The 12,548-nt window shown below is 38.8% G+C and overlaps 2 protein-coding genes across 3 annotated transcripts; both read right to left on the reverse strand.

Moving 5' to 3' along the window:
• Nucleotides 1–114: 114 nt before the first annotated feature.
• LOC105059052 (protein RGF1 INDUCIBLE TRANSCRIPTION FACTOR 1) lies at nt 115–10,809 on the reverse strand. Of its 2 annotated transcripts, none has more exons than XM_010942197.4 (4): nt 10,477–10,809; nt 10,154–10,378; nt 9,768–10,030; nt 115–644 (listed from the first exon to the last, which is right to left on the reverse strand). In XM_010942197.4, exons 1-3 carry the CDS (start codon nt 10,693–10,695, stop codon nt 9,779–9,781), a joined length of 696 nt encoding a protein of 231 aa, XP_010940499.1. In that variant the 5' UTR covers nt 10,696–10,809; the 3' UTR covers nt 115–644; nt 9,768–9,778. The 2 variants fall into 2 exon arrangements, with proteins under 2 accessions (XP_010940499.1, XP_010940498.1); XM_010942196.4 differs by lacking the exon at nt 115–644 and adding an exon at nt 8,820–9,252 and having other exon boundaries at nt 10,477–10,808.
• Nucleotides 757–1,767, reverse strand: LOC105059053 (uncharacterized). The gene has a single exon (XM_010942198.4). It carries the CDS (start codon nt 1,714–1,716, stop codon nt 940–942), a length of 777 nt encoding a protein of 258 aa, XP_010940500.1. The 5' UTR covers nt 1,717–1,767; the 3' UTR covers nt 757–939.
• Nucleotides 10,810–12,548: the final 1,739 nt, after the last annotated feature.

Consider the following 12,548-nt stretch of genomic DNA (forward strand, 5'->3'; position numbering starts at 1 on the left):
ATTAATCTTTGCAGTTCGTATCAGCTTTGGAGTATTAATACTGAATCATTCAATCGCATGCACATTTTTTTCATTTTTAAATGGAACTATCGATAATGTTTATCTTGGCTGCTGAATTTCGTATACTGACAAGAAATGTTCTCATGCAGTTCCTAGAGGTGACCTGCCAAATTACACTTCACAAAATATATATATTGTCTCCTGCCTCCATAGAGCAGCAGTGCAACAATTTGATAGAGCTTCACCCCTCCTCCTCCTGGGACCATTCATGCACCCTTACATCTAGTTTGGAGGCCCCCTATTAGATTCTTTTAATCTCCAACCATATTCTCTTCACCTCTATTTTCAGAAGAATTTTACATTATTTCAGCAAGCGAAAATCTAATACTTGGCAACATTGGTGTAAAACCTTAGCATAGTCTCTGTGTCATCTTCATCCTGGCCTGATGGTTAGAGAGATTTCACCACCATTTTTTTTTACAACTAAAACAATGATCAACAAAGATTTCATTTGAAGGTGGAACATCTAAATGAACGGCAGATTCAGACCTCCGTCCTCTCCTCTTCCCGTTTCACTGATGATGGGAAGGAAACTTTCGTTGCCTTCCTCCTCCAATGGTAAATTTCTCCTTTCCTTCTGTTCCCTGCAATTTAATTGACTTCTTAGAATGCTTTTTTAACCAAATTCTGACGCACTAAATTGGTTGTTCTGACTTAACATATATTAGTTCAAAAATACAATGAAAGACCAACCTCTTTCCCAAAAAAGGAAGAAAACCAACATCATCCAAGTCAGTAAAGACAGTGTGTAGTAGTTAAGGCCCCTAATTAGCACCAAAATATTAGGGGATTCCTACCCAAAACCTCCTACGATGCTTTAAAACAAGAAAAACTAAGACCCATACAAAGCTATCCCCACTAAGCGTAAACCACAAAAGACTAGGTGCCATGGTCAGCTGACATGTACTTAGACACAGCTTTGGTCCCCTCAGAGATGGCATGCTTGCCGAGCTCCCCAGGTAGCACCAGGCGCACTGCATCCTGGATCTCTCTGGATGAGAGGGTCGCCTTTCCGGCGTACTGGGACAGCCGTGCCGCCTCGTCCGCCAGCCTCTCGAACATGTCGATCATCATTCCGTCGAGCACCGCCATCGCCCTCGACGACACCGCCATCCCTGGGTGCACCTGCTTCAGCACCCTGAACACATACCTCTTGTACCCTCCTCCAATACCCTCCACACCACCACCATACCTCTTCCTTCTCCTCCTCTTCCCTCCTCTCCCTCTCTTCTTCCCCTTCTCTTCTCCTTCTACTACTACTCCTCCTCCCTTTTGTTTCCCTTCTCCTACAGGAGGCTCCTCCTGGTCTTTTCCTTCTCTTCTGCCATCTTTCTCTTGTTTCTTATCCCTCTGAGGAGGTTCCTCTGCTCTCTCTTTGGGAGCTTGTTTACTCTTTTTATTTCTCTTGTTGGTCTTCTCCTCCTCTGCTTTCTCTTTAGCTTGGCTATCTTCCAAGTGGGTAACCGAAGTTTGGGACTCTTGTGCTTTCTTTTCTTCCACCTCCACCTCCACCTCCACCACCTTGGACTCCTTGGAATCGTTTTGGTCTCCGTTCCCTTCTCCACCCTCGACCGAGACCTGGAGGGTCTCCTCCACCACCTTCCTTGTAGTCTTCACGACGGTGCCCACCACCCTTCTCTGGCGCTTTGGAGCCATCTCCCCTCTCTGTTTTCTCGGCAGGTCAAGAACGGTGGTGATAGGAAGGGAGCAGGACAAATAAAGGGGTATGTAGTGTACGTGGGGATGGTGGCCTCGGTAGTTGACACTTGGGTTTACACGTGTCCTCGAGCCTGGAGGCACTGGGAAACGTGGGGAGTTGTTGGGTAACTTCTAAAGAGTTCGGGAGAGAGTTCGATCAGGCGGTTGGGAGGTTGGGTGTCATCTTGAACTCCATTGATGTTTCTAGGACCAGCGCATTTGTGCGGTCGGTGTGTCAGGATGGAGTTCGGTGAGGACATGGTACCATAACTGAGGTGGTGCGTCGAATCGGGATGACATAGGAGGAGAATTCATCTCACGGTCACGATAGCATAATAATGTCAAGTGTTCTGCTAACCAATTAGTCACAAACACGTGGAAAAAAAAAAAACCTTAATTGCCGTATGAAATAGATTTTTTTGAATCATGTCTGTAGCACAGAAACTTTAGCTTCATTGACTGTTTATGTCGTAGATACGATATCGAAATTCTTATTTGATATATAATATGATAAAATTTTTTACAGATGAACTTAAACATAAATTTCAAAATTTACTATAAATTACATTTATTTCTACCATGCAAATATTATGATCGCTTTAATAGACCTGCAACTCAGATAGCTTAACATCAAATTGAGATCAGACCTCTAGATCTCTTAATCTTAGCCTAAGCAATCCGATTCCATCATAAGCTAAATTCAAATTGGGTTGGACAAGCCAGATTAGGTCAGGTTAGTTGTGTTGAGTTGGTTTCTGTCATATTAATTGAATTAAATCGAATTTGATGGAGATTTTAAAATAGAAAAAAATATTTGGGATATTTTTATTGATCTAATGCTTGCCGTAAACTCATCATTCATAAAATTCAATCATTTATAATTTGAGTATTATTTTTTACTTAATTTTATATAATTAAAAATATGTTTATATGAATATGTAAGTAATGTATATGAAACATCAATAGAAATTATTTATTTATTTATTTATTGGGTCGGGACAGCTTTTGTTGAATTGGGTTGGGTTGGATCAAGTTCGGATTAGATAGGAGTTAGGTTTTGGATCGAAGATCAATCCTAACTCAATCCTGCTTGAGATCGGATTGAGATTCTTGAACGCAAGCCTAATCAAGTATACAAAATTTCAAGCCAATCTTTAATGAGCAACTTGAATGGGTGGGTATAGATTGAGCCAAACCTAAACTACACCTCAAGGTTTTCATGGATGAAATTGTTGAAATTTATTAGATATGTATGGCAAGGTTCAATAAAAAATTAAGCTATATCTTAGAGCATGCAACCTAAAGTTAGAATCAATGTTTTTTATCTTGATACCAGATCTTGTATCGATATCAACCTATTATTTTATTGGTATAGGATCAATTTGATTTATCGAGTATCTTTACATCCTCCATATATCAATATCGAACCAATACGATATATCTCGTATTGTCTGATTTAGTACAATACAGCAAACTTTGATTAAAACATTACTAAAGAAGGATCATTGCTCTTCATATCTTCCTAATTCAATCTGAGAAAAGATTGTGAAGAGAGGGAACCCTTCTAAAAAAAATAATGATGTGAGATAGCTGATTCTTAAAATTTAAAATTATCATTATGAATCAAAAGACATATTTCTATATTTAACCATTTATGTTATAAATACTAATATAGCATTATTATTGTTGCACAAAAGCCACAGAGTCATTGTACCACTTCCCTTCATGCTGATATATTTAATATGAAGCAAGCACTTGTCACTCTTTTTCTTTGTTTCATTTTTTGTTTGGAGGAGCGAAGGTTCATATCTTTTCATTAAGGATACAGGGTATTATAAAACTCCACTCCTAACGAAAGGAAGTACACCGAAAGGGGGAAGAGAGAGAGGAGAGTTAGGTCAGTGACATAAGTTTCGATGCTAAGTCTTGGAAATGGACCATATTTCTCAAGAACAAAAGTTGTGAGATGGACGTACCATATGTAAGTCAGGTCACCGACATAAGTTTCCATCTTGACCAGGTAGCTGCCATGACCAAGGTGTCTCAGGCGATCAGAAAAGGTGTTAGGTTCCTTCTCTTCCTCCCAAATGTCCATAGGTTTTTAGTTTTAGATTTTTTAGGAATCAATTAAGTTATTGAACACCGAATATTGTGGGATAGGTCAACAAGTCTTAAAAAAATGATATGCAATCGACAGCAATGCATCAGATGCTAAAAAGTTTATAACCACCAACCTTTTCATTTTTTTTTTAATGTGATAACTTATGATAACTGTGGTGGTAAAATTTTTTGTGTACCGCAGGTGGTGTAGAAAATCCGACCTAAAGCGCACCATTTTATATGATCGATCCATATAGCCATCACTTTTCAATACGTATTTAATACCTATAATTTTATTTTTTCGTTTAAAAATTTTATATGATGAAAATATTCCTTTCTTTTAAAAAAAATTATAACATCTTGTGGTATATTATGACTTCTTATATGCAGAATGTCATAATATGACTCACGAAATTATGACATCCTACATCAAATTATAGCTTTCTACATGCAGGATACCATAATACGGTCCAGTATGTCATAAAATAGAAAGGATATTTTTGTCCAACCATTTTTCAACACGCATTTAATATCTGCAGTTTTACTTTTTATTTAAAAATTTTGAATGACAAAAATATTCTTATTTTTTAAAAAAAATTATAGTATCCTGTGCATATTATGACATTCTGTGTTATATTATGACATCTTGTGGTCAAAAATTATGATTTTCTACACGTAAAATGCCATAATATGAACATAGGATATCATAAGTTTTTATAAAAATAAAAATATTTTTATCATTCAAAATTTTAAACGAAAAAGTAAAGCTGCAGGCATTAAATACGTTTGAAAAATAGTAACTATGTGGATCAATCGGACAAGATGGTGTATTCCACATCAAATTTTTTATACTGTCTGTAGTGCATAAAGAATTTCTCAACTGAGGTGTTGCGTCGAATCGGAATGACATAAGAGGGCAGATCATCTCTGGGTCACGATGGCATAATAATATCAATTGTTCTAGTATATAAATTTCCAACCTATGAGTCACAAACACACAAAAGCCAAAAAAAAAAAGAAAAGAAACCATGACAACTTAATTGCCATATAAAATAGATTTTTTGAATTACGTCGGTAGCACAGAAACTTTAGTTCCATTGGCTATTTATGTCATAGGTACAATGTCGAAATTCTTGTTTGATATATAATATGATGAAAAAAATTTTAAGATGAACTTAAACATGAATTTCAAAATTCACTATAAGCTACATTCATTTCTACCATGCAAATATCGTAATCACTTTAATAGGCCTGCAACTTATGTAGTTTAACATCAAGTTGAGATCAGACCTCTAGATCTCTTAATCTTAATCTAACCAATTCGATTCCATTATAAGCTAAATTCAAGTTGGGTTGGAAAAGCCAGATTAAGTCAGGCTAGTTGTATTGAGCTGATTTATGTCGTATTAATTGAATTAAATTGGCTTTGATGGAGATTTTAAAATAGAAAAAATATTTGGGATATTTTTATTGATCTAATGTTTGCCGTAAACTTATCACTCATAAAATTCAATCATTTATAAATTTGATATTATTTTTTTACTTAATTTTATAAAATTAAAGATATGATTATATGAATATGTAAGTAATCTATATGAAACACCAAAAGAAATCATTTATTTATTTTTTTGTCGAGTCAAACCAGCTTTTGTTGAATTGGGTTAGGTTGGATCAAGTTTGGATTAGGTAGGAGTTAGGTTTTGGATTGAAGATCAATCCTAACTCAATCCTGAGACCGGGTTGAGATTTTTAAACGTAAGCATAATTAAGTATAAAAAATTTCAAGCCAATCTTCAATGAGCAACTTGGATGGGTGGGTATGGATTGAGCCAAACCCAAATTACACCTCAAGATTTTCATGGATGAAATTGTTGAAATTTATTAGATATGTATGGCAAGGTTCAATAGGAAATTAAGCTATATCTTAGAGCATGCAACCTAAAGTTAAAATCAATATTTTTTATCTCGATACCAGATCTTGTACCAATATCAACCTATTATTTTATTAGTATAAGGTCAATTTAGTTTATCGAGTATCGGTACATCCTCTATATATCAATATCGAATCAATACGATATATCTCGTATTGTCTGATCCAGTACAATATAGCAAATTTTGATTAAAACATTACCAAAGAAGGATCATTGCTCTTCATATCTTCCTAATTCAATCTGAGAAAAGATTGTGAAGAGAGGGAACCTTTCTAAAAAAAAAAAAATGATGTGAGATAGCTGACTCTTAAAATTTAAAAATATCATTATGAATCAAAAGAAATATTTCTATATTTAACCATTTATGTTATAAATACTAATAGCATTATTATTGTTGCACGAAAGCCACGAAGTCATGGAACCACTTCCCTTCATGCTGATATATTTGAAATGAAGCAAGCACTTGTCACTCTTTTTCTTTGTTTCATTTTTTTTGTTTGGAGGAACGATGGTCCACATCTCTTCATTAAAGATACAAGGTATTACAAAACTCCACTCATAACGAAAGGAAGTACACAGGGAGGGGGAAGAGAGAGAGGAGAGTTAGGTCAGCGGCAGAAGTTTCGGTGCCAAGTCTTGGAAGTGGACCATATTTCTCAAGAATAAAAAGTTGTGAGGCAGACGTACCATATGTAAGTCAGATCACCGACATAAGTTTCCATCTTGACGAGGTAACTGCCATGACCAAGGTGTCTCAGGCAATCAGAAAAGGTGTTAGGTTCCTTCTCTTCCTCTCGAATGTCCATAGGTTTCTAGTTTCAGGTTTTTTAGGAATCAATTATATTATTGAACACCGAATATTATGGGATAGGTCAACAAGTCTTACAAAAATGATATGCAATCGACAGCAATGCATCAGATGCTAAGAAAGTTTATAGCCACCAACCTTTTCATTTTTTTTTTTTTAATGTGATAACTTATGATAAACATACATACATACATATTTATGTATGCATAAAATGGGATACCGTGGAGTGTGTTAGTATATAGCGAGTGCTTCCGTCTGATGGAAGGACAGTAGGACACTATCGTTATACTTCCAAGTACATGCTACGGAGTATATGGAATGTAAATTTTTATGAAAAAAATAAAAAAACTATAATTATCCATTTATGTTACTCCAATAAATGAGGCAGAATACTGCAGGTAAAAAAAGATGGGGTTTTTATTTCGTGTATCATTTTTTTTTTCAAATATAATCACAATTTCATTGTAAAACTTGAGATATAATCGAGAATTGTTATAAGCCCCTGTAAATTATCCTGCACAATGGTTGCAAAAGTAGCCAAAGGAGTAGTTGGGAGCCAATATTGCATTAAAGGACCTACAAGCACTCCATTTCAAACCATCTTTCCTTAAGCCACTACATGATTCACGTACAATATGTCACTTTATAACTTGAAAATTCAAAGAAGTATGTCCAAATGGCTCTAGTCCAATTTATAATTAAATAATGACTTCTTGGAAGATATCCACATTAGATAGAAGAAAGAATTCTTTGTGGGGGCCTGTGGTTAGCAATTGGCTTCCTTTCTCTTCACCAAGGTGGTTACAATTAGTAATGCAAAGGTTTTTTTTGAGAAATTCTTTATGCACCGCAGGTAGTGCAGAATGCGCACATCATCCGTGGTGATTGGTTCACACATGGAGTCGGAATGTGACGTGCGAAAAAATTTTTTTTTTTTTCACTGGCTCCATGTGGAAACCAATAACCGTGGGCAGTACGCGCGGTTCTGTACCACCCGCAGTGCACAAAGAATTTTTTTTTTTTTTTTGAGAAATTTTGTTAAGTTTGGCCCACCAATTCACCTATTTTTTTCGTCCAAGATGAAGAGGGGATTATTGTACAACTATCAGTATATCCTAGTAACTCAAATTTTATCCACGCTTAGCTTGAATCTATGTGTCATTATGCTCAATTTGATTGAACTTGGATCTCTAGCTCAAAATTAATTTTGGGTCAGGTACCTAAAACATTTAGATCAACGAAGTCAAGCACAAGCGTTGGGGATGCTTAAGTGAGTTTAAGATTCTAGCTAGTGGATTATTTGAATTGTTAAAACGAAATCAAACTTTGGCTTAAGCTTGGATCAAGCCATAATTCAAACTAGGATCTAGCTTTTATTCACGATTAAATTGAGTTCAAATCATGTTTATTACCCGGTCGAATCAAGCTTGATTTAATGTCAGTCAAGCGAATCAGAGTAGACTCGTTGTAAATAAACATGATAGGATATGTAAATATTTGCTTGAATTGATATTAGGCTTGATTAAGTTTGATAGGATATGTAAATAAATCAAGCTTGATCTCAAACTTTAGGCTTGAAATCATATTTCAAGCAAGGGTGGTCGTAACTTCCCTCTACCAAACTCGATTCCCTTAGTTTATTTGGTTTTGAGAAGGGCTGGTTCAAACCAAGAGAATATGGTTGCTTTTTTTCAACAATAAATGTCCCATTTGCCTGTACCATGCAAGTGCATGCCAAACTTAGACTTGGTGGACACTTCATAACTTTGACAATGTTCACTGGCCTTCACATGAAGAAACTCTCCAAGATGAAAAGGACCAACATAAAAGAGTGTTCATCATGATACAAACATGAAAACCAAGGCATCAAAAATGATGAAAATGGTAAACAACCCTCAGCAAAAATATACATTTGTATCATACCTTCTTGTGTCATTCTCTAAAATGCAACCTTTTAAGAAATACCGACTAGATGTTGAAGGTCCTAGGGGTGGCAATCGGATTGGGTTGGATTTGATATGGTTGGATTGGAAGCATGATAGATCAAAATCTATCAACATGAAGCCGATCTATTAATTAAACAAGTCAAAAATGCACTCCCAAACCTAACCATTGCATTTAATAGATAATTTAATATAATTTAAATCAGATTGAAATAAGTTAAACTGATTGAACGGTGAAGCATTGCTACCTCTATTGAAGGAGGCTACTCTCAGTGAATATCATTAAAGTAACATCAATCAAAACTAAAATTCTTCGCAGTGCAGCAAGTCAACAAAATAAATTCTCTAGAAGGAGAATCTAAATTCTATTCTCTTAGTTATCATTGATGGGGCGTCTAACAGCCTAACAGGGCCACAACCTTGTCTTGGAGCGCATGAGGAAAGACAATCAACTACAATACCACATAAGAATTACCTTTTATTTAACACCCACCCTCCATTAATCTGCTCCATCTCCCCTTCATTGCGGTCCTCTTTTTATCCGAAGGCCCCACAGTGGTCCTTGAAAGGGATGTCAAACCTTCCACAACCCAGTAGTTCATAAAACACAGGAATGGAGCAGAGGACAAAAAGCTAAGCAGCACCACCACAGTACCCGCCGATCACCCATCCGATGTCATGCTGATGTGGCGCTCTACGAACGAATCACCTCCTGCAATGTTGGACGGGCAAGGGGGTGGGTAATGATGCTACGAAGCATATAGCTGTTTTTGGGGAATGGGCCCCAAAGGAGCATGGGTTTCTCCAAACCCAATCATGACCTAACAGGGTTTGGCACGGGTAAGGTACTCTACAGTTACAAAAGGCCTCTAAATGGAGGAAGAATGGGATCTATCTCCATTTCCACCTCCAACCCAATCACTATCCATGTGGTGGGTTTGGCCAACCCGGGACCCCACACATATTAATTCCAATTTGACACCCCACCACACAACTCACAAACCCCACAGAACCCTCAGATCTTTCTTTATTCATTCCTTCATTTATTCACCAATTCCTTCTCGGAGAACCACGAGAGATAGTAGCATCAAAATAGAACCCAAGTTACATTGTTAATTCAAGTGTAACATTACTCTCCTTTTTTTTTTTTTCCTCTGCTGCTTTATTTTATTTATTTATTTATTTATTTTGGTATGCGATGGTGAGAGAGAGGAGAAATCTTGTGACCTTTTTCGCCGTCAGGAGCCAAAAGGGGCGCGGTGGGGAAATCCTTTTCGCCGCCTCGAGCTGGGGAAAGAAGACGACGAAGACGAAGAAGCAGGAGCGGAGAACCCAATGACGTGCCTTGACCCTTCACGCGATCCCTCTCTGCGGTCCGGTAACCGCTCGATATCCTCCTCCGCCCTCCCGCTCTCGCTCGCGGGCTCATCGTTCTCTCCGCCCCCCTTCGGCACGAAGCTCGCGTCCCCATCCCTCTTTATCCACACCAACTATATACAAAGTAAAGATTGAACGAAGTGAGAATGACTAGGAGATGCACGCACGAATTTTGATGAGGAAGGGGGCCGGGGGGGGGGGAGAGAGAGAAGCAGGGGAAAGCGAGTGGGGGTAACCTTACAGCCGAGGGAGCAGAAGCGGACGGGATCGAGGAGGGAGCGGGAGCAGATCTCGCACGTGTGGGGGGAGGCGGCGGCCTTGGCGCTCGCGCGTGTCTGGGGGCGCTCGTTGAGGAAGAGCACGCGCGCGCTGTTGATCACGTACGTCTGTACACCGGTGATGTCCAGAGCCTTCTGGATCTCCGACACCCGCACCACGTCGTGGTACGATGACCGCCTTATCTGCGTTCCCGGTCACCGCCCACCACCCTTTTTGTTAATCTCAAGAACAAAGAAAAGAAAACCTGAGAACCTCAGATAGATAGGGAAATGCGGCGGACCTGGATGACCCGGTGGCCGGAGTGGCGGTCGGAGCGGCAGTAGAAGCAGAAGGCGCCAGAGGAGCCGCCGGAGGCGGAGGAGGAGCAGTCGAGGCAGTACATGTTGCATTCGCTCCTGGCGGCGTCGGAATGGGAAGGGCAGGTGAAGAAGAAGGGTGTGGTGAGGAGGTGCTCCAACCACGGTGGCACCAGCGACGCCGCCACCCTCCTCATCGTCATCGCCGCCGCCGGCCGGCAGAAGGTCGCAATGCCGGCAATGCGACGACGAGAGAGAGAGAGGGGGGAATAAAAGAGAGGGGCAGGCGTGGAGGAGTTGCGATCTTAGAACTCGACCATATCAACGCCTCGGCCGGTAGGGACGGACATTATAACATTAAATTAATAATTGATGGAGAATAAAAAAAGGAAGTGGGTGCAGCAGCCGGACGGCTGAGATGGAGAGATATTGGACAGGGAGGACCCTGGGCCGTCGGATGCGGAGAGGGGATCCGTAGTGGCATGTCTTGGCCTACGTTTCTTGGGGTGTTCCTTGCGTCGGTGCGTGGCCGCTACCATCGTTCGGCACCTTGCGACCACCGAAACCTGACAGTGCAACGGTGTCGATCAGCTGTTTGTTTGCCAGCAAAAAAGAATGCTGTTTGGCGACGTTTCAGGATTTGATCGGTCGAGAGGGAGAATTGTTTGTGGGGCCCGGTGTTCTTGGGAGAGGATGGCATGGGATGGTGTTTGTGAGGAGACAGATGAGCGGCGCGAGACCTGCGGGCGTTGACACCGTGATCTTTTTGGGAAAGGAAAGGGGCGACGTGGATCACACATGGATGGGGTGGCACACGTGGCGTGACTTGAGTGGCGCCCAATAACACGGACTGGATGCAAAATTATGATTTTGCCCTCTCATGTACCGTAAGTTTCATGACGCACACCATTTGATGCGTCGAGTTAGGCACCATGCAGTATTATTTCTATTTGAGCGGAAGCAGTCATGGTTCATGTGTGCCTTTGTAAATCTTGAATTCATACACTATATATTAGATCAGATTTCACTTTGATGTAAATGATGATACAATTAAAATTTGAGATTGTTCAGGACGCACGGTACTCATGAATTATGATCAACCTGATAACAAACTTGTTGGCGTTGGCTTTTTAGCATAAACTTTTGAGCTATACTAGCTAGGTGGGAATTTTTTTTTTCCTGACGCACAGAAGTGGGATTTTTTTTCCCTGGCACACAGAAGTGGGATTTTTTTTTCAACTCAATGCTTATCCTTTGTAAAAGCATTATATAGTGTTTTCTGAATGAAAGTACTCATTGCAATTACTTTCGTCTGCAACTAATGACTTGGACAACTGCTTTAAGTGAATATGATGCAGTGCTAGAATTCACCTTAAAGAGATACAAACATGGACTCATGGATCTACAGATGCAATCAAAGCCCTTCCATATTTATATATATATATCTTGTTATGTTATAGGGATGAGTGATAAAAAAAAAACAGAAATATATAAAAGTTTATTTCTACAAATGAGGAAGAGCAAGAAAACATGTAAAGTGTGTATGAAGCATTTCTTAGGAAGTGTGACAGCTTTCTTTAAAAAAAAAAAAAACATAAGAATGGGAAAACAAATTTTTTGAGTTCTAAATGATTATATAATATGAAGATTAGAATTGAAGCTGCACCAACTGTGGGCATTTAGCTGAAAATACTGTTGTGAAGGGTATGAAAAAAATTGGTTAATGTGTGACTTAAAATATGTATTGCTCATTGTTTTTGATTTGTCATCTTTCTTTGACAAGAAATTAAATCATACATACCATCATTACTTTCTGTAGAAAGTATAGAAAGTCAATAAATAGTAATACTATATTGGCATCACAATGAATTTTTGTTGACTACAAATACTATCAATTTATTTTTAAAATATTAGCATACTATGTGCAAAAAATATATGCTAGATAATGTTGAAAGATGCACTCTTTCCCACATGATCTTATCGTTACAAGGTAATCTTCGATCGAACAAAAGCATGTGCCGAATCAAGTATGATAAGGATGTCAACCTACCATCAT

Source organism: Elaeis guineensis, chromosome 16 (assembly GCF_000442705.2).
Source record: "Elaeis guineensis isolate ETL-2024a chromosome 16, EG11, whole genome shotgun sequence".
Taxonomy (NCBI): Eukaryota; Viridiplantae; Streptophyta; class Magnoliopsida; order Arecales; family Arecaceae; genus Elaeis; species Elaeis guineensis.

Coding starts and splice junctions, on each gene's coding strand:
- LOC105059052 (XM_010942197.4), bottom strand. CDS start 10,695: ATGACGATGAGGAGGGTGGCGGCGTCGCTGGTGCCACCGTGGTTGGAG. Junction 10,379..10,476: donor CCGGCCACCGGGTCATCCAG/GTCCGCCGCATT, acceptor CCGGGAACGCAG/ATAAGGCGGTCATCGTACCA. Junction 10,031..10,153: donor TCTGCTCCCTCGGCTGTAAG/GTTACCCCCACT, acceptor CTTTGTATATAG/TTGGTGTGGATAAAGAGGGA.
- LOC105059053 (XM_010942198.4), bottom strand. CDS start 1,716: ATGGCTCCAAAGCGCCAGAGAAGGGTGGTGGGCACCGTCGTGAAGACT.